At 50.4% G+C, this 20547-nt stretch overlaps 9 protein-coding genes across 9 annotated transcripts; 6 read left to right on the forward strand and 3 right to left on the reverse strand.

Moving 5' to 3' along the window:
- Positions 1–278: 278 nt before the first annotated feature.
- Positions 279–3585, forward strand: N7484_004989 (uncharacterized protein; the record flags this gene model as incomplete). Its single annotated transcript, XM_057115409.1, has 5 exons — positions 279–393; positions 460–1061; positions 1112–2211; positions 2265–3393; positions 3445–3585. The coding sequence occupies 5 exons, from the start codon at positions 279–281 to the stop codon at positions 3583–3585; spliced, it is 3087 nt and encodes a 1028-aa protein (XP_056975549.1).
- Positions 3586–4206: 621 nt separating this feature from the next.
- Positions 4207–5666, forward strand: N7484_004990 (uncharacterized protein; the record flags this gene model as incomplete). The annotated part of the gene is made up of 4 exons (XM_057115410.1): positions 4207–4851; positions 4902–4998; positions 5057–5563; positions 5620–5666. 4 exons carry the CDS (start codon positions 4207–4209, stop codon positions 5664–5666), a joined length of 1296 nt encoding a protein of 431 aa, XP_056975550.1.
- A 291-nt stretch (positions 5667–5957) lies between these two features.
- On the forward strand, positions 5958–7213 carry N7484_004991 (BAR domain-containing protein; the record flags this gene model as incomplete). The annotated part of the gene is made up of 5 exons (XM_057115411.1): positions 5958–5992; positions 6110–6265; positions 6342–6903; positions 6994–7125; positions 7181–7213. The coding sequence occupies 5 exons, from the start codon at positions 5958–5960 to the stop codon at positions 7211–7213; spliced, it is 918 nt and encodes a 305-aa protein (XP_056975551.1).
- A 651-nt stretch (positions 7214–7864) lies between these two features.
- On the forward strand, positions 7865–8417 carry N7484_004992 (uncharacterized protein; the record flags this gene model as incomplete). The annotated part of the gene is made up of 4 exons (XM_057115412.1): positions 7865–7875; positions 8041–8124; positions 8190–8242; positions 8338–8417. The coding sequence occupies 4 exons, from the start codon at positions 7865–7867 to the stop codon at positions 8415–8417; spliced, it is 228 nt and encodes a 75-aa protein (XP_056975552.1).
- A 505-nt stretch (positions 8418–8922) lies between these two features.
- Positions 8923–10302, reverse strand: N7484_004993 (sterol homeostasis protein ARV1; the record flags this gene model as incomplete). The annotated part of the gene is made up of 3 exons (XM_057115413.1): positions 8923–9945; positions 10005–10058; positions 10114–10302. The coding sequence occupies 3 exons, from the start codon at positions 10300–10302 to the stop codon at positions 8923–8925; spliced, it is 1266 nt and encodes a 421-aa protein (XP_056975553.1).
- A 229-nt stretch (positions 10303–10531) lies between these two features.
- On the reverse strand, positions 10532–12790 carry arg2 (acetyl-CoA:L-glutamate N-acetyltransferase; the record flags this gene model as incomplete). The annotated part of the gene is made up of 3 exons (XM_057115414.1): positions 10532–12475; positions 12543–12686; positions 12746–12790. 3 exons carry the CDS (start codon positions 12788–12790, stop codon positions 10532–10534), a joined length of 2133 nt encoding a protein of 710 aa, XP_056975554.1.
- A 1496-nt stretch (positions 12791–14286) lies between these two features.
- N7484_004995 (polyamine acetyltransferase) lies at positions 14287–15405 on the forward strand (the record flags this gene model as incomplete). Its single annotated transcript, XM_057115415.1, has 3 exons — positions 14287–14676; positions 14864–15313; positions 15376–15405. 3 exons carry the CDS (start codon positions 14287–14289, stop codon positions 15403–15405), a joined length of 870 nt encoding a protein of 289 aa, XP_056975555.1.
- A 437-nt stretch (positions 15406–15842) lies between these two features.
- Positions 15843–18586, forward strand: N7484_004996 (putative GTPase NOG1). The gene is made up of 5 exons (XM_057115416.1): positions 15843–16018; positions 16096–16204; positions 16337–16438; positions 16492–18179; positions 18236–18586. Exons 1-5 carry the CDS (start codon positions 15998–16000, stop codon positions 18272–18274), a joined length of 1959 nt encoding a protein of 652 aa, XP_056975556.1. The 5' UTR covers positions 15843–15997; the 3' UTR covers positions 18275–18586.
- Positions 18587–19677: 1091 nt separating this feature from the next.
- N7484_004997 (uncharacterized protein) lies at positions 19678–20017 on the reverse strand (the record flags this gene model as incomplete). Its single annotated transcript, XM_057115417.1, has 2 exons — positions 19678–19820; positions 19894–20017. The coding sequence occupies 2 exons, from the start codon at positions 20015–20017 to the stop codon at positions 19678–19680; spliced, it is 267 nt and encodes an 88-aa protein (XP_056975557.1).
- Positions 20018–20547: the final 530 nt, after the last annotated feature.

The raw sequence follows: 20547 nt of genomic DNA on the forward strand, positions 1-20547 counted from the left end.
AGAGAGGGAGAATCAGCCATAAGCTAGGATGCACAAAAAAGCTGAAGGGATCATAGATACAATGTCACACATGGTTGATCGCGGGTGATCTCCTGCTCGGCACCGATGCCCTGTGGAGTTGGAAATTGGATCGGATCCAGACTCTCGTTGCCTCCGCCGTCAACTATCCCCTCTAAGAACCCTTTTCCCCGTTCCTTCTCTCTCTGTCACCCCAGCCCCACCATGTCTTTAAGCCAGGCTGACAATTGCCGATAAAAATTGGTTTAATCCACGCGACCATGGCTGACGAGGAAGCCCAAGCATCCGACTCTGGTAACGGCCGTTCTGCCGAGCCGGGAAGAACCCAAACGCCCCGCAGACTTCCTAAGAAACGCACCAAAACAGGTTGTTTAAGTACGTCAAAGTGGTGAAAATGCGGGCCTGCTTTATTCCAAGTTCAATATTGACCATTTCCGTTAGCTTGTCGGAAACGTCGTATTAAATGTGGCGAAGAGAAGCCCACATGTGCTAACTGTGTAAAGTCCAAGCGTAGCTGCGAAGGCTATGCCCAGAGGGTGGTCTTCAAGAACCCTCTGGGAATCTTGGGGCCATATGGCCCGCCGCAAGTACAGGATGATCAGATGCAGCAGCAGAATATGCGAGTTCCGCTCTATAATGATTTTGCCTCGCTGCCGCCTCAACAGGCGGCGGCGGCTGCACAACATCCCATGTTGGCACCGCGACTAGATGGTCACATGCTTTCAGGGTACCAGTATCCTGCTCCAACAGCTGCAGTATCTGGAAGGGTTCAACCTGATACGCAGCAGATGGTTGACCATTCGCAGTTTTATTACCCAGCACTTCCGGCGCAGGTACCTCAGCAATGGCCTGATCACTCAACAGGGCAAATTGGGCCAGGGACACTTCCCTCTGACCTCAATTACGGGCAACTTCAGCCTCAGCTTGCTGGCCAGAATAACCAAAATATCCAACATAATGTGGTGAATTCTCAGCTGCCACAGCCCATTACCGACTGGGCAAGTATCACAAACCAGAACTATGCCAGGAATCCTTTACCCCAGGTAAGATATGCTCTGAAAGCTTAGAAGATATCTCTGCTGAGAACATACAGTCCTTTCAGTCTACGAATACAACCTACCATTACCCACAGTTTCCTGAACAGTCTCTGCAGCCTACTACCCCTGGACATTACTTCCCGCCTTCTCAACCGCAGATTGTATATGTTGAAGATGAAGCTGAAGATTATTATGACGTCGACTCTGACGAGGAACTGGAGGACCAAACTCAGACAGAGGGCTTTAACCAGCTCAGTCTCATCATGTCTTCTGCCAATCATGATGACCGTCAAATGCGTTCCTTTACTACTCACCTGAACGAACCAAATATCCTGTCCTCATACCACCCGTCGCTGGGATCATCGCCGCTCAACAACCCCAAGACAGCCCGTATTTTCGCGCACTTTATCCATTCGACAGCTCCCTCGTTGTCGGTTTTCGAGAGGCACCCAACCGATTCTTCGATCAACTTGGGCTGCGTAATTCCACCCGCTCAACAAGGTCTGTGGACTTATACACTTGCCCTCAAAGCGTTAGAACATCCGGCTCTCCTACAAGCCATCCTCGCCGTCAGCAGCTTGCATATTGCATACCTGCAACAGGCCCCCACTACCGTCTCCTTGAAGCATTACCACTATGCCTTGAAACGTCTAGGCCGTGCCGTTGGTCTTCCAGGTCGACGGAAACAGATTGGCACTATGGCGGCTACTCAACTTCTGGCCTATTACGAGGTCATGTCGGCTGATCACAGTAAATGGAATAGTCATGTGGCCGGGTCTGCTCAGTTGATCCGAGAAATTGATTTTGCGGGTCTGGCTCGAGACCTTCGTGCTCACCGGCGCAGGGTTAATGAACAGCGAGCTCAAATGGGGTGGTCTAACACGCCGGGGCAATATTACCATTCTTATCGTAGCGAAGTATCTGAAGATGACCCCTTCTCTGAAAAAGAAAATGCCATCGATCAAGCTCTAATTAGCTCTATAATGGGGCAAGTCGTTAACTACGACGAGTTTGGCCATATTGAAGGCCACTATCAATCACCAAGGAAGCACTTTTCTCGGAAAGACATTGAGAGCTTCCGCATCCAGTGCGACTTGTATTGGTGGTTCACCAAACAAGACGTGTTTCTTAGTTTGATCAGTGGTGAAAAGACATTGTAAGTCTTCTGATCACACAAAGACTGATTTCACGTGCTAACTTTGTCTTAAGTATGCCTCAATATCTTCGAAGCCAATGTCCCCCTCGAGCCGCGGTCGGTCGAATAGATGCAGTCTATGGCTCTGCTGATCACCTTTGGCTACTGCTTGGCCGTATATCTGATTTTGGAGAACGGGACCGCAGGCGAAAGCTTAAGAATTCCCGTGCATCGGGGATAGCCTGGAGGCCAGGCCAAGAGCTCTTTAGGTTCATGGGCCGTTTTGCTGGTGGCAGTGGACCGCCTGGGGGATCAAGACCTGGACCTCATGGACCGGCAGGGCCGCCAGGGCCACCTTCATCTGGCTCGTCTAACTCTAATCTCGGAAGTAGCCCTGGTGCCCCTTCAGAGTCCTCACAGGAAAGCCCACCAACCCAAGGTCCACCTTCGAGCCCACCAGGTCCACCGGGTGGGCCCCCAATGTACGGTATGGTGCCTCCGCAACCTCCAGCTCAAGTACCTACAGCATTCGTTTATGATAGACGTGGGCAACCCAAAACACCGGAAGAGGAGGACCATAGTGAGGAAGCTACATATGCTGAGGCAGAGCGTGAATGGGAAGAAATCCTTGTTGCTATGGATGCCTATGTTCAGGCGCTGGGTCGAGACTTCCAGCCACTGCCCGCAGATGTGACAACCGTCATTGATTCTCCATTTGGACCGGCCCTGCAATACCGTACACACACCATCGCCGTAGTCTGGGCAATGTATTACGCTGGACGAATCCTACTGCACCGCCTCCACCCTTGTCTGCCCCCAGCTATGATGATGGCTGCCGGTGTAGCCGCTCCTACAACTGCAGATTACGCACAGATGATAGGCCGCATCACGGCCGGTATCTATTACCCACAACGCTACAACCTCCAAGCTGGTAGTTTGAGCCCGACCCTCGGTTCTTCGCTGACGGAGATGACTCTACCGATATTCTTTGCTGGTGTGCAGTATGTCAATCATGCGCAGCGGGTTTGGACCATTGCGAAATTGAGGGAAGTCTCGCGGCTTACTGGGTGGAAAACTTCTGATGCTATCGCAGGTGGATGCGAGAGCTCTTGGATTATTGCGGCTAAACATGGACGGGGACCTCCATATGAGCGATCTTTCATGAGTGAACGTGAGCGTCACCGTGATGATCCTGATGATCCTGTAAGTGGTGAAAATCTGATTGATGCGTGGCTCATGACTAATTTTCTCCAGCCACAGTATGTTATCGACAGAGAGGCGGAAGCATTGTATAGTGATGATCGGCGGTTTGTCACCTTTAAGCCGCCCGACCGCGCATTTTTGGCCATGGGGCTCTTGAGTCTGGAAGGTGACTTACAAAATCTAGAACTGTAAGGAATCCAGACTAGCTAATGAGACTTGTCACTCTATTGCATGCATATGTGCCCTACCACCCAAGTTCTGTCAAGTATCTACTCTTAGTCCTCGTATCCCTATAGGCTATAGATAGCCCACCTCACATACCCTTGCGTCTAGTAGCCACTTTCCATACGGACTATGAAACCTGCCGGGTGATATTTTCCAGCCACAGGGTCGTCAGTTTAACCCGGGTGCGCTCGGTGTCAAGGGCGCAGCATATACATGTACAACGTACCTACATTAGGCATGATGACATACAGTAGTACAGACTAAAAGGGACTAAGTGTGGCGGAGACCAACTCCCCACACCAAAGCAAACAAAAGCCAATGTCATCATTGCCTTGGCTTCTGCCTGAAGAGTAAAATCTCGATCTCGACGTGCAAGCTGAAACCTACGCCACATTCCTATCTTCAACATTCTTAGCCCTGGTATCTGACCTTCCCTCCACCCTCACACGTGGTTGACGCCGACCCCACCATCAGCGGCCCGAGTCAGCCGCCCTCGTCATAATCCACGGTTCACCTCCTCCTCACAAGGCACTCTCAATAAACAAACAAACCCCGGTCAAATCTGCCTCGTTCCACACCACTGAAAACATGTCTCGCTACGAGGATTATCGCTCGTCATCGGGCACCCTCGACTCTCGCGACCGATATGACAGATACTCGCGAGGACCACCAGTAATGGAACGTGAACGAGCCCGCTCACGACCCCGCCACATGGAAGATGAACGCTTCGAATTCAGATTCCAAGAAGAAGATCGCTACGGTCCGCCCGCACGCGCTCCGGGCCGTCACTACGAAGACGAGCACCTGGTTCACACATCCGGACCCCTGGTGGCGTCTGACCGTCGCCGTCGCCGAGACGAGAGTCCATCCTTCGCTCCGCCACGTTTAATTAGGCGACAGTCGTCCCTTGATACCTTTGATCGTATTCCTAGACGCAAGATGGAGCCTGCGCCTAGGGCTCCGAGGGTGCCTCAGCCACCGCTGCGGCCGGCCCCAGGTCGTTATCGGGAGCGTGAGGTTTACGAGGATATTCGTATCGCTGAGCCGGATTACTACGGCGACGAAGAATTTCGTGAGTTTAAGGAAAGGGATAGTCATCGCAGACGTTCTGGAAGTATGGCTCGACGCCGGCATGAAGACAAGCCTTACCCGCGGAAAGGCAAGACGCGCATTCCGCGCAAATTTGTGCATATTCATGCGATCTTGGATTTGGGATATCCTTTCAAGGAAGAGGTATGTGTTTTTCTTTGTCCGTGGGGATCTTTGTGCTGATTGGCTATTAGGAGGATACCATCATTATCCAAAAGGCTTTGTCGAAGGAGCAGATTGATGAAGTGATCACTCTCAGTCGACAGTTTAGAAGACCTATGCTCGAGGAGAGTGAGTGAAGCGACTTGCTACTGCTTGTTAAGGACATTTTGTACTGACATCCTTCTAGCCGAATACTTGCAAATTCAACGGCCACGCGAGCGGGTTACAACGGAGCATCTCCTGCTTGAGTCTCATCACACCCCCCGCGCCAGCCACGAGACTTTTATTGTCGAGGCACCCTCTCACCCCCGAGATTATGAGTACGAGTATGAGGAGGTGATTGAGCGGCCTGTTGAGAGACCTCGCGTGCATACCATCTCCCGGCCACGATCTGTATCGGTGCATACACACGGTCGCGTGTCGTCTCCCGTTAGATATATCGAGCCTCGATCTAGCCATGTTGAAGAACGCATTGAGGCGAGACCTCGTGACTCCGGCACCTTGGTTGTGATGCGGCCCCGACACAGCGACCATGATGTATCAGACTACGTTGAAGATCTAGAAGAGGAAATGAGATTGTTGCGTTTGGAGCGACAGGGCGGTATTGAGATCACGCGACAGCGTGAGACGGATATCATTGACAGCAAGGGCAATGCAGAGGAGATAATTGAAACTCGCCGTCAAGAACGCAGAGGTATGTCTGCAGAAACATATTTTTGGCTTTTACTTCCAATGCTAACATTGTTCTAGAACCTAGTTCGCGGGTGATGCGAGCCATGATGGCCACCTTGACTTAAGGTTACACTTCTTGGGAGACGAGACATGATTTACGGACTAACGAGATCTTTTATTACTTTGCATTTCTATTTTCCATAACTTTCTCTCTGTGTATTTTTCCATTATCAATTTCATTAAAACTCTTATCTGGCTTGATTTAAGTCGGTTGGATGAAGAAACCGTGGCTGGTGCGGTGTGGGGCGGTGCAGCGCCGCGGGATAAACCATCGCACCTCCTCGTAGCTGTTTGTTCATTCATCTCACCCCGTTGTACTTCCTTTTCCCACCTTCGCTTCCTCAAATTCTACAATCATGGATCGAATGCAGGCATTCGGTAAGAACTTCAGGTGAGTCTCCAGTTTCTTCCCCGCTCAGGGGATCGCCCACAATAAAAACAACGTACCCTCCGTTCTTGTAGGCCCCAATAGTTACTAACTTCACTTTGCTTTTGTTTTGACGGTTAGCGCCAACTTCACGCCTTTTGCGCAGCGCACCCAGCAGATGATCAAGGAGCAGCTTGGTCAGGCTGAGGACAAGACCCAACTCCCCGATGAATACATCGAGCTCGAGAAGCGCGTCGATGCGCTCAAGCTGGTTCACCAGAAGCTGTTGCAGGTGACGTAAGTGTTACCTGTCTAGAAGTCGCATACAAGATAAATCCATTGACTGGTACGGGGATGACGATCCCCACAATAGCTCCCAATACTCCAACGAGGCCTATGATTACCCTCCCAACATCCGCGAGTCCTTCAACGACCTTGGTCGCACCATCAACGAGAAGGTCAGCCTCCTGTCGCAGGCCAGCTCCCCCGCTGAGGCCCAGGCTGCCTTGACTGCACCCCCGTCCGCCAAACCGCAACCCAAGACCTTCAACCATGCGATCGCACGTGCCTCGCTCGCGGGTTCGCAGACCCTGGCGCAGAGCATGGATGGCGAGGACCCGCTCGCCAACGCCCTGGAGAAATATGCTCTAGCTGAGGAGAAGGTTGGCGAGGCCCGTCTAGCCCAAGACTCCCAAATCCAGTCCCGCTTCCTGGCTGGCTGGAACACCACCCTTAACACCAACTTGATGTTCGCCGCCAAGGCCCGCAAGAACGTTGAGAACGCCCGTCTGACACTTGACTCTGTCAAGGCCAGCAAGAAGGCTGCTGCTCGTGGCGATCTCGATAACCTGAGCGAGGATGCCCGGCAGGAGATTGAGCAGGCTGAAGATGAGTTCGTTGGCCAGACTGAGGAGGCCGTTAGCGTTATGAAGAATGTACGTTTTTCTTATGAGGCTTTATTGCTCTTTGTACGGTGATATCTTCTGTCAAAATATGTTGCTAACTTTTGTTCCCCCTTACTGCAGGTCCTTGATACCCCCGAGCCCCTGCGCAACTTGGCCGACTTGATCGCCGCCCAGCTGGAGTTCCACAAGAAAGCCTACGAGATCCTGAGCGAGCTTGCCCCAACTGTGGATGCGCTGCAGGTCGAGCAGGAGGTGAGATAGGCATGCCCATGTTTACCAACCGATTCCATTCCTAACTTTTTCACAGGCTAGCTACCGCAAGGCACGTGAAGGCGCATAGGCGTCGTAGTTTGTTTTAGTTCCCAAGCCTTCCGCATACAACAGAGTAGTCCGGGTCGCGTTTTTGTATTTATCCCCTTTTTTGCTTCAGTGAGATCCTAGGCATGATTAATTTGTCTACTTCGCTTTGACTTCATAGACTGAAAATCTTGCAACCATGGCACAGTATTTCCTATCAGTAGTCTGGCCCACGTGTACTCCGTACGCCGTAATTTGTAGTTGTTTTGCGGTGACCGCCCTGGAGGCCTGAGGCAACCCCGCTAGCTCCAGGAGCTCCGAACAACCAGTCTACCTCTCTCCCATTCAACCCCACGACTACTGTATTTTGAGGAGGACCACACCAGTGTTTGACCGGAATAACACAAAGCTAAATTCCGACCACATATCAATCTCTCCCCGCGGTCCTGTCGATTCCCCGCAAAGACTCCATTACGAACCCCCAAGTGACCACCTTGACCCGAGTCCACTCCCTGCGATATTGGCTACGACATCAATACTTTTGCCTAGCGCATAATTAAGATCGCCTTCAAGTGTTGCATTGTATTGCCGTTGCGATCTCCTGAACCATTCGCCCAGTCTCGACTCGAATCCGAACAGCCGACCCGAACTCATCCTCCCAATCTTCGAAGTTTGGAAATAAATACCCTTCAAAATGGCCAACGGGTACGTTCAGTCAAATATTTGGCGAGCTGCGGTGTAGAGGGATCATACTTGGCTCTGGTTCACATACGATATGCGGATCTTCAGATGTCAATCGTCCATATACATCGCATCTGTCCTGTCCGTTGCGGCAAGAAAGAAAGCAACAAGAACTAATGCCTGTTATAGTTGGAGTCTGATCATCGGCATGATCGTCGTCTTTGCCGCTTGTTTGGCTGCCTGGTTCTTCAGCCCGAAGGGCGAAAACCTGACGTGAGTCTACCCTATGCTAAGATATACCCGGAGATTGCGAACATCAAACTAACGTATTTGCTTAGTGTCTGGCGCAGCGTCCTCATCCTTTCTTTTATCTCCTGCTACTTGATGTGGGGTACGTGTACATCTCAACCGATATCTAACCTTCAATCCAATCCAATCCAATCTTGGAGAAAAAGAATCCCAGTGCTAACTGATACCTACCTACAGCCATCGTCTTCCTGTCACAATTGCATCCCCTCATTTCGCCAAAGAGATCTGATATCCGCCCTGGACGGGTACCCAATTAAATTGTCGTTTTATTTTCTTGTTTCTTCGGCACGTTAGTTTATGCTATTTCGGGTCCGGGTTTTCTTTTTTCTGTGACATATTATATTGGATTTGAGCGTGATCGTTGGATCTTGTCTCCGGATTTCCTGCTAGGTGAGTTGCCATAGAAGATGGGCATAACATAAATTACTTTCAATTGCTGTTCTTTTATTGGTGGCTGTGGCTGCTGTCAAATATCTGGAGTTTTGAATCAATATCAGAGGTCTGGTTAATGCCACTGATACTTATGATGTTCTATTCCGACTGTAATCTAAAGAGCTTTTGCTTCGTTCATCTGTGTGTTTTTACCTACCTACCAGATATGTACCTGCATCTGAGCTCCGAGGTCTATGTATAGCTTGGGTTTTATGGTTTATGGGAACTCATGCTCAGTGGATCATGATTTATCAAGAATTAAATACCTAGCCAAATATAACCTAGGTAGAATTGTCTATACATGAAATAAGAGTGTATCCATCGTCAACCTTAACCAACCCCCACAGCCCCAAGAATAACCTTCTGAACCGCCCACCTAGCAATTTGCCCCGCAACAGCAACAGCAACAGCCCTCAAATACCCACATCCAAGCAGAATGTAGAGAGCCTCAATATTGCTCAGCAGCACAAGATGTGTATCAACAATACCAAGCGAGAGCAACGAAGCAAGAACATCAAACAAGCCTGTAAGATATCTAGTCGGCAAATAAGGTCTCAACAATGATTCCGCAGCCGCAAGCCACGCTTCTATTAACGAAGACGAAGAATACTCTGCATCGCGGGTAGAAGATAGAGCTGCCTTGGCGTTGAGCATGCTTGTAGCTTCTTTTCGCAATGCGCCGTGCGGAGTTGCGCGTGGAGTCGCATTGTTGCTGTCTGTTCTGTTTGCGTTTCCGCTGCCATCTGAGCCCCAAATTACCAGGAGGATGGGAAATAGCTTTGCGCAACTGCTTACAAGCAATGCGGTACTTATTGCTGTGGGGCCTGCGGCTGTTGGTGGAGGGAGCGGTTGGATATTTTGGATTGGAGCTGTGGAGGCGCGGCGGAGGGGTGCTGGTCTTGCTGGTGGTGGGAGCGAGATGGAGGTTGCAGATGCGGAAGGGTGTAGGCCCTGTGGGGTTAGGAATGCATCGTGAGGGGAGAGGGTATCTGAGGGGGCGAGGTTTGGTGTGAGTTTTGGTTGGGTGGTGTTCGCTTGTTGAGTGTTTAGTGCTTGCGACGAAGGAGAGGGTTTGATTGTTGGTGTTGGAGGGCCTGAAGGGGAAGGTGTAGCTGTGGTATCGGTCGCGCTACCATAATGACGTTTGGGCACGAGGATCGAGGCAACTAGTCGGACTGTGAGGTGGTGTGCGAGAGTGGCCAGGGCGTTTAGGGTCAGGAAGAAGAGGTATTGCACGATGATTGGAGCACGAGAGATGAATGTTGTCGCAAGGGATGGATCTTTCTCGAGACGTGCCCAAGTCAAGTACACATCGAACAAAAGGAGAAGGACACCTAGGCGGATGATTGAGCGCTGAAGAGCGATTTGTTAGCTTTGTCTTCTGTCATGTCATGGGGCGGAGCGCTTCTCACATCAAATCGGTCATCATCGCGACCGAGTCGGTTGAAGAGGAGATGTCGGTAGACCTTTTTCATGTGACATGTTAGTTGTGAGCTTCTAATAGTTGGATAGAAGCATCACCTGTGGTTTAATGAGTACTAGGTCAATAAAGATCACGACAAAGTCGTACTCGACATATTTGTCGGCGAAGCGTTGGCAGCGCGGGCACTGGGTCAATCGCACGCCTTTTCCTTGGGAGCGATCATCGGCGCGACTGTAAGCACTGTACAGGTGCGAGACCGGGTACGAGCACTCTATGCAGATAGGCATCGTGACATGACGCCGTGAAGGAGGAAAGATGATTGCGGGCGGTCACGTTGATGTTGGGGATTCAGGAGCCAATTACGCGGGCCGATCTATACCTGATTGTGATCACTGATATCTACCAACCTTCTCAAGATAATTCAACAGAACAGAACTTTTGATTTATTCTGTGATCTTATATACTATTTCGCATGACGGTCACTATATACAAGGGATATCTCACAGTCTATATACATCAATCAATCACACTCTTCTTGTCGGCCCAGCTAGGCTGAATAGCTCGACAAACAGCCTCATAATCCTGGAACCGCTGCGAATCTTCCGGCAACCCTGCAGTAGTCCAGAACATAGTCCAATTACTATCAGACAGCTTCCAGGTACCAGATGATCGCTCAAAATACCATTTGTTGACCGGATTGTCCTTGCGACTGCGCCAGCAGACTCCATTGGGAAAACAAGTGCGCACCATCGCATTAAACACCACGTCAGCAACGCCCCCTGCGCCCTGGCTGCGTTTGAGGACAGCAAATTTGTCTAGATAGGGAACCATGCGTGCAACACTTTCTGGGCTTCCGTCATCAACGACGCCGGGTGGTGTTTCCCAGGTCAAGATCGCGCCACCTTCGTACTCGCCAGCGATGATAAGGCCGGCGATGCGGTCGTTGACTCGCTCCAGGTAGTTCTGGACATCCAGCTTTCGGTCAAAAGAATCTTCGATGAGATGCACTAGGCGAGGAAGATCGATCGATGAGTCGTTGAGTTGCAGTCGTGGCTGATGCTCAGCCGACCATACCTGCACATGCGGATTTGGGAGAAGAGTGAGAGGCATTCCACGCTTGACAAAGGTCGTATGGGCTGTCAGGGGGCTGAGCGCACTGGGTCGTCGACCATTGACGGGGCCACGGCGGCCTGGCGGGAGCGATGAGGAAAGAAGAGGCTTGTCAGTGAGGAGGTTGTGAATGAGAGGGTTACGCTGGCGTCGGGTTCCAACGGCTGACAATTTTGGCGTAGTCTTCTCAGCGGGACGCGACGAATTAGCGACTTCATATGGAGATGTGATGACGCTTGACGCTGTCGCTGGTAGCAGGGCAAGGGCCTTTTGAGACAAACGAAGATTTTGCAGGTGGCCATCGAGGATCGGTCTCATGGTCGTGGACCCGGGCAATTGCTCTGACACCTCTAATTGGGGTGAGATCACCTCGTTGGTAGCGAATTTAGAGAAGGGGTTGCTGTCCAAGATTGAATACGCTGTATCTAGACGGGCGCTAGCTGTTGTATCAGCTTCTTCCCCACAAAGGGAACTTCGTATCTGGAGCAGCTCCTTTTCAATATCATCGAACTCTTGTTCCATGTTGATAAAGACATGGGAGTCCTGAGGACCTCTAAAGGCAGGGATTCCTCCGAGTGGGTGCAGAAGAATCACTCGGTCCAACGAAACCTCCTTCTGTAAAGCCCCAATTCGTTCTGCAGTCACTGCAGGGTCTTCATCGGGGTCCGGGTATGTGGAAAGCCCGGCAAATTCTTTGGTCAAAGCAATGACAGCATCATCTGCAGACACTGGAACAGCCTTTGGGTTTTCCTCAAGGTACGCGACTGGTGTGACAATAACGACGTGTCCGTCCCGAAGTGGTGCTAGAAGCCCTTTCCGAGACGACACTTTAGGTTGACTCGATCCTTCATCAGAGACTGAAAGTGCAGAGTCCAAGCGAAAGGCTTTCGAATCAGGCTGTCCATCGACCGCTGCCGAGAGTCGATTAGCTTGTGCGATGGCGGTTTGTCGCATGGTAGTAATATCCGTATCGCCAGGGTCAACGACTACGCAGCATGCCATCCCTAGCCGAACGAGTTGCGACAGAGTCCTGGCGACGCCATTGATAACTGAGTCATCGAGCGATTGCGGTGTAGTGATCTTGATCAGAGCAAGATGTAATCTCTCGAACGATTCCTGTCCGCGTGGAGCTGGAGTTGTGTTTTGCCGGAACACGGGACTGTCATAGACTGCTCTGGAGGCACCGTAGAAGGAGCCCAAGTTTACTCCGGAAGGCAATTGGGACTCTTGTTCCTTGGAAGCTTCATCGGACTTTGGAGTGGGCTTGGGGGAACTGTTTTTGAATCGAGACAAATACTGTTTTGCTTCTCGCTTTGTTGAGGCCGAGTTCAGGAGACTCAGGAAGAATTCCTATAGAGGCGAAATTTCAATGGTTAGTTATGGTTTTTTTTTGTCACCGAATTGCATACGATCTTACCCGGTCAAGCAGCTTCTCTTTGGCACGGCGCCCGAGCTCGTTCCTTTGAGAGGTACTCGAAAACTCGGCAATCTGGTGGCCGCGCACACAAAGTGACTGGACCGGGGATATCAATGTTGAATCATTGGGGCGAGCGATATGGTGCTAGTAAACGGTCAGCTTCGTGGCGCACTGATGTTTCGGGTCTCGGGTCCGATATCAACCTTTGCTAGCGAGGTCCGAGGCCAGTTGAGTGCCCGAGAGCTCATTTTGAGGCCGTCAACAACTGGCCGTTAAAGGGATTTAGCAATCACAGGACAAGAGGAGAAATATCTTAGAAAAAGTAAATGTCAAAGACCGGAAGATGGAGAATGACGCATCCTCGGTTGCGATTCACCGCCTGATGGATGGATTTAAGGTCTCCAGCCCAACCCTGACGATAATTTACCCGGGCCGGGATAAGTCCATTGCCAAGGGTAGAGATTCATGAATATAGCTCGTGGAATTATTGTGCCACGTTCCTCTCACATTTCAATGTTAGCTGAGCTCCCTGCATATGGGCCGCTCTGATCCTTGAACTGTATCGGAGCTACGGAACAGCAACATATCTAGTTCCGTAGTTCGGACCATCATTTCTACTTAGATATTGATTCTACCTAAAGCCAAGGGTTTCTTTTCAATTACCAGGCCATATTCTATATTTATGATGTACCTAAATTATTCCAAGGTGCTCAATAATTACCCCTCATATCCAGTTGTCTGAACATTCTGGGAGTTTTACAGTCTACATAATAGATGTCAATGGTGTCGTCTCTAGGAGTCAGCTTGGAATGCTAACAGTTCTGATAGCTTCAACTCCAGTGATATTCTGATCCTTTGTTCCGATATAGGTCATTAAGTGAGCTTTGTATTCCTTCTCCTACCGATTTGGTGTATTCCTCCAGATCTACTTATCCCCATACTTCGTGGAGCAAAGTAGAGCTTGACCTATGAGAACCCACTCCCCACCATAATGACGCACACTGATTAAAATCATAGAACATATTCACTACTTCAATGCTCTGTTAAATTTCGGATATAAGAATAAATAAAATATATAGATAATGTTGAGCTCGATCGGTCCGCCGTGACCGCTTTGAGTCACCAGTACCGAGGGGAAACTTGCTGACAAGGGAGGTAACCGGGGCAGAATCGCGTACTCCTGGGGTTTCTTGTACATCGCCCCGCCACTCTTCACTTTCTCTCCCTTCAATCCGATCCTACGTTCTGTATTGATCTCACGAACGTCCAGTTCTTGCGATCATTTGGGATCTTCTTCAAACCTGTATGTGAAAGCCCCGGATTCTTCTCGTCTTGCCCCCCTGCTTCCCATCCCATCCCGCCCGCTGCCCCTCCTTGCGCACATTGTCGTCGCAAATTCTTATCTGCGGGCGCGGATGACCAGCCACCGACTCATCTCCTTTGAAACCAGAGCAGTTTCCTGTTTTTAACTTATTCAATCCGAGGGATTATTATTGCTTGCAGATAAACTAATCTCCACCGGTCTAGACTTGCATCCCCTCGTTCCCCGGCGCCACCAAGCTGGGTCCCCCTGCAACCAAAAGGAAAAAAGGAAAAAAACTCCCCAATCGTTCAAGTGCCGCTTATACCCACCAACGAGCACGCCTGATCCATCTGCCACCAGATCCATCTGCCACCAGATCCATCTGCCACCAGATCCCACCTATCGCTCCACTCGAAATTCCTCCCGATTTCTCAATTCACCATGTCGGATCCCAGCGAGCAGCCTTCGGAGTCCATGCCTGGCCAGGACAACGGTTTGAAGCCATTGTCAAACGCCACGGATCTGTCGCTCGGCAACCCTAGCAACAGCGAGCTTTCCCGGATTATGAGCCGTGCGGGTATTGCCCTAGCCAATGGGTTCCCGCTGGACGAGGACGACGACGAGGAGGAAGTGGAGGGGGATTACGTCGCAGTGGACCAGGAGGAGGACTCCAATGAATACCCATACTGGTTCCGCCGGCCCCCAACACACCATCGTACAAAGCTCGATGAGCTGCACCCGTTCGTTCAGCTTCTTTCTACCTCTAACGTGGAGGACTGTATCACTGTGGAGAATGCTTTCCCAGAGGCAGAGCGTTGCTCGCGTGACAAGGTAGGGCAGACCCCTTGCGAATTTATCATCGAGATCGTGGAGCGTGGAGCGTGGAGCGTGGAGCGTGGAGCGTGTAACCGTTCGTGGCGTAGCTCATCGCTTGCTGTTAAAGGTCACCTGAAGCCCTCATTTCGGCACTCTGCATAGGTGTGGCTGGACCCTTGACTAATTGGATCCACTCATATAGTTTATCTACCGCCTCACGAGATGTCCCGAACTGAGCCTGGGCCTTTTCACGTTACCGCTCTATGGTGATCAGCCTAAGCCTCGGGCGACTCTTGTTGGACACATCATCGCTACTCGTACCTCGGAGCCGAGCGTGACGGATCGATCCATGCGCCTACCCAGCGACTGGAAGAGTGAGCGCTGGACATTTGAATGTGGTCAAGCTGTTGGCCATGAAGAGGGCGGTCGCACTATTGCTATCCACTCGTTGGCTGTGCTGCCCGAGCACCAGGGCAAGCAGGTCGGTAGCACCTTGATGAAGTCGTACATCCACCGGATCCGGGAGGCCCAGATTGCCGATCGGATCGCAATCATCGCCCATGACCACTTGGTTCCATTCTACGAGTCATTTGGCTTCGAAAGCCACGGCCCCAGCAAGTGCCAGTTCGGCGGTGGTGGATGGGTGGATCTGGTATGTTATCACCTTCCCTAACCGCTTCCTCGTATATTTATACTAATGTATTTGCTCAACAGGTCTTGGAGCTTGGCAATGAGTCTAGCTAAGCTTATGACAACCAGTATTTTGCATCTAACCTGTGGGCCAGTGTCTGGCCAGTCCTCCGGTCTGCTTCGTTTCGTCCCATCTTGTCCGCTTTGATATCTCCCAAGGTTCTTTCTCTCACGCCCCCTGTTACGCACTCATGTCCGGTCTTCGGTTTTGGTTCTTAGGGTTGAAAGAAAATGGAGTTAGTTGGTTTTTTTTTTTTTTTTTTCTTTTTCGTTTCTATTTCCTTTCCTTTTTTTTTTTTTTTTTTTTTACTGGGATTGTGATGGCTAGTCTTTATGGAACTTATGGACGGAAAACCCCAAAGGCTGGACATCCTCACAACACAAGGATTTGTGTACCATAGTCGAAATGCGATGTACATGAGCATGACTTTGTTTAATTAAATAGAGAGAAACACCAAAAAAAGCCGTCTGAACGAGAAGATAAAGTCCTTGAAAGTCTCGGTTATCGTATCCAATCCTGGTCCCCGCATTTGCCTACCGCCCGGCAGAAAAATATCCCGACCAAAATTTTCATGGAGAAACAGACTCAAACAATCATTCCACCCTAGAGTCATTACAGCACCCAGTTTGACTCCTGTGGCCCATCATGAAGACAACGTGGAAGGATGTGAGTCAACAGCTTAAATATTTGATTTCTGCTCCTCAACTCTGAAGGTTCATCTGCTAATCTATTTTCACCGCTAGATTGCGCCTGTGCCCACTCACCAGGAATTCCTGGACATTGTCCTGAGCCGTACTCAGCGACAACTGCCCACTCAGATTCGTGCCGGTTTCAAGATCAGCCGTATCAGAGGTATTTAATCCTTCTTCCACATCCGATTTCAATCCAGTGGAGTTACTGTTCGTCGGTGGCGAGCGCAACAAAAAAATTGTTATCGGGTTTATCGATAAAAGCAACATTGCTGATCAAATTTTTTTCGGGCAGGTTTCTACACCCGTAAGGTCAAGTACACTCAGGAGACCTTCGGCGACAAGTTCCAGGCTATTCTCGATGGATTCCCTCGCCTGCAGGACATTCATCCTTTCCGTAAGTTTCTTATCTGGTCCAATTTCAGCCGGGTGGGGTCTAACAGCCATCAGACAAGGATTTGATGAACACCCTCTATGACGCCGACCACTTCCGCATCGCCCTCGGTCAGGTTTCGACTGCCAAGCACCTGATTGAAACCGTTTCCCGCGATTATGTCCGTCTCATCAAATATGCGCAATCTTTGTTCCAGTGCAAGCAGCTGAAGCGCGCTGCGCTCGGTCGTATGGCCACCATCTGTCGCCGTCTCAAAGACCCGCTTGTCTACCTCGAGCAGGTTCGCCAGCATTTGGGTCGTCTGCCCTCGATTGATCCCAACACCCGCACTCTCCTGATTTGCGGTTACCCCAACGTTGGAAAGTCCAGCTTCTTGAAAAACATCACCCGCGCGGATGTCGATGTCCAGCCCTACGCTTTCACCACCAAGTCGTTGTTCGTCGGTCACTTCGACTACAAGTACCTGCGTTTCCAGGCCATCGATACCCCCGGTATTCTCGACCACCCTCTGGAGGAAATGAACACTATTGAAATGCAGTCTATTACCGCCGTTGCTCACTTGCGCTCTGCCATTCTGTACTTCATGGATCTTTCTGAGCAGTGCGGTTACTCCGTTCAGGACCAGATCAAGCTTTACCACAGCATCAAGCCCCTGTTCGCCAACAAGATTGTGTACATTATCATTAACAAGATTGATGTCCGCCGTCCCGAGGACCTGGACCCCGAAGAGCAGGCCCAGCTGCAGGAGATCCTCAAGTCTGGAGACGTTGAGATGCTCCAGGCTTCTTGCACCACCACTGAGGGTGTTTCCGCCGTCAAGAACGCCGCCTGTGACAAATTGCTTGCCGAGCGTGTCTCGCAGAAGCTCAAGTCTGGCTCCAACACCGCCGGTACCCCCGGTGGCCGTCTGGGCGATGTCCTGGCCCGTATTCACGTTGCTCAGCCCATGGGTGGTGTGCGCGAGACCTTCATTCCCGAGGCTGTCAAGGAACTCAAGAAATACGACAAGAACGACCCCAACCGCCCGAGACTCGAGCGCGATCTGGAGGAGGAGAACGGTGGTGCCGGTGTTTACAGCTTCGATATGCAGCGCGACTACACATTGGCCAACAAGGACTGGAATCACGACAAGATTCCCGAGGTGTGGAACGGCAAGAACATTTACGATTTCGTGGACCCCGATATCGAGAAGAAGCTGGCTGCTCTGGAAGAGGAGGAGGAGAAGCTCGAGGCGGATGGATACTACGACTCCGACGAGAGTGTCGAGGATGCCGAGGATGCCGACAACCGCATGAAGGCGGATCTGATCCGCGAGAAGCGTGTGCTTATGCGCAACGACGCCAAGATGCGCAAGTCCCTCAAGAACCGCGCGCAAATTCCTCGCAGCGCCAAGGCCAAGAAGCTTTCTCAGCTCGAGCGTGGTCTCGACTCTGCTGGTTACGATGTCGATGCTGCTGGTGACCGTGCCCGCTCCCAGAGCGTGGTTCGCGGACGTCCTCTCAGCCGCCCTGACGCCGGTGCGGATGATGCTATGGACCTGGATGATCCCAAGCAGGCCATTGCTCGTGCTAAGAGCCGTGCCCGTAGCCAGGCTGCTACTGATCGTCGTAACGACGGTGTTACTGACGAGATGGCTCGCACCAAGGCTGACCGCCTGTTCAAGCTTGGACAGAAGAAGATGAACCGTATGGCTCGCCAGGGTGAGGCCGATCGTCACACCACCGCCTCTCTTCCCAAGCACTTGGTATGTTTCCTTTCATCCTTTTTAGTTTACGGAATTGGTTCTAACAACGATTATAGTTCACCGGAAAGCACAGTTTCTCCAACCAGCGCCGTTAAGGCTCTACATCCCCAGCCTCTACAGGCTTCCGAAACGAGACCCATTCATAATCATCGTCGATTGGTTTCTTTACCGGGTGCACCATGGTGTCGGGCGTTTAAATTTGTTTCTTCCCATATTTCCTGTTTGCTTATTCTCTTTTCCTTTTTGTTAGATGAGAAGATTCACCCTGTTCATTTGACGGGAATTCCATCTTCCACTTGCGGATGAACAGCTTTACGATCTGTGGGGGTTGTTCTCCCAGTCAATAGGACCAAAAGTTCTTGACGCGATGATGTTGCATATACCAAATACAGATGAGACCTTTTATTTTGGTTACGAGTGAAATTTGGGTTTGTGTAGATCGTGTTTAGTATTCAGCTGTAGACGTGGGTTGTGCAGCCAGGATGAGAGATGGAGGGGATCAGATGTGCCGATATTCGTCATTCTAGGTCACTGCATTAAGCCCTGTTTGCTCTTTAGACAAGGATTTGACCAAGATAAACAGATCAAACTTCCAAACTCTCCTCTTCAATCCATGTACCAGGGAGAACAGACCATTTTATTAGAATTATAGGAACCTTATTCTTCCTGGAAGCAAATTGAAATTGTCATAATAAATACAGCAGGCCTCTGCGTATTAACGCTGATTCTATTCTCATACATTCTACGCCGCATTATCACCAGTCCTACTCTAGATATGAAGAGGCTCGAGAACGTGTCCAAATTCAAGAGAAAAGGAATCCTCCGAGCAAACGTCAGAAAAAAACACGCAAAGAATTTCTTCTTCCAATGATACTGCTGGTAGTATTTCACCCCTCCTTTCAGGCTACAACTGAAGGAAACTGGGGGAAGCAGACGTTCACCCCCATCTTGCCTAGATAGGATCATCATCATGGTCTTGTTTCCTTGGCTATGATGACCTGGCTTGCAGGATCTGGTCGGTCTACTGAGTACTGTCTGCAAAGTAGCTCCCTCGTATAAGAACCTTGAATTACCCTATCAATCAAAACCGATATAAGTCTTGCGTACGAACTAAATTGCATACAAGACGAATGCGATACATCAACAGAAGTCAAAATAGCAGTATATGGTTAATTTTCAAAGGAAAATAGTAGGAGAAATCAGTTGAGAGAAATCCCACGGGGTTGAATAGCTTAGAGCCCTGAACTTGGCCAGCAGCTGGTCGCCTAATTGTCACTACTAAAATCACTAGAACTTATGCTCCCACGCTATAGGATTTAGGTACATTTCGGAACTGACCCGGCGCACCAACTTCCGTTAGATGTAACTCTGCAGCATTTGAAAGATGACGCCGCCGAGGCCCAATTCCAATAAAGCGCTGGGCAGACTCCGTTCACGAGCGGAGATCCGGTGAGAGCGTTGGTGTGTTTGCCATTACAGTTGTAGTTCCTAATTGCTGTCAGCCCTCATGTGGATTTATACATTGACTCGCTGGCGGGTAGGAGTAGACGTACTCCCAGATTGTGCATTCATAGCCACTTGGAATCTTCATTTGTTGGAGATGGTCGTTGAACTGCGCAAGGGTACCGCCGTTCAGGGAAACTGTTGAACCATTTCAGCTACCTTCTCTGTTTGGGACTAGGGGAGATGGGAAAGAGGACTTCGATCCACTTACAGCAACTCCCATCAGGTTCCACCTTGTACGGAATATTGACTCCACTGGTACTGACCAGCGAGATCACAATTGCGGCGTTGGCATAGCCAAAGAAAAGCAATCCGGCGATTGTTTTGAGAAGCATATTGATTGACTAGTCACGAGGTCCTTGCTGGACTGGCGACTGTATTTCAGAAAGAATTGGATGGTCAAAATGAAGAGTCCGAGCAGAAAGAAATGGTGCTGGAACGTACCGGTATTCATACCTCAGATGGGAACCGTCAATTCAATGGGATGCCTTATTCTCTTGGTCCCATCTACACTCGTGCAGGGAGTATACATACAAACTTTGTCAACAGAGGCCCAATTTGGCCTAGAGTGAATTGAGTCACCTGCCCCAGATTTCGATCATTCGTCAATCACCAATGAGTCTGCTTCTGCGCACGGAATCCCTATGTGCAGAAATAGTAAGCCCAGGCAACCCGCCATCTATGACGGCTCGGGCCTCGGTAATAGGGTGCAGCTTGAGCCCTGTGGCGTCGATGTTCTTTATTCTTAGATCACACCTTATTAAGGGTCCAGGGGAGCTGCAACTGTTGCCGACGTATCTCTCTGCCCGATTGGCTAGAAGGATTCTATAAACTCGACACATCTAATCAGCTTATGCCTTAATAT

Source organism: Penicillium longicatenatum (genome assembly GCF_028827895.1).
Source record: "Penicillium longicatenatum strain IBT 33135 chromosome Unknown contig_2_segment0_segment0, whole genome shotgun sequence".
NCBI lineage: Eukaryota > Fungi > Ascomycota > Eurotiomycetes > Eurotiales > Aspergillaceae > Penicillium > Penicillium longicatenatum.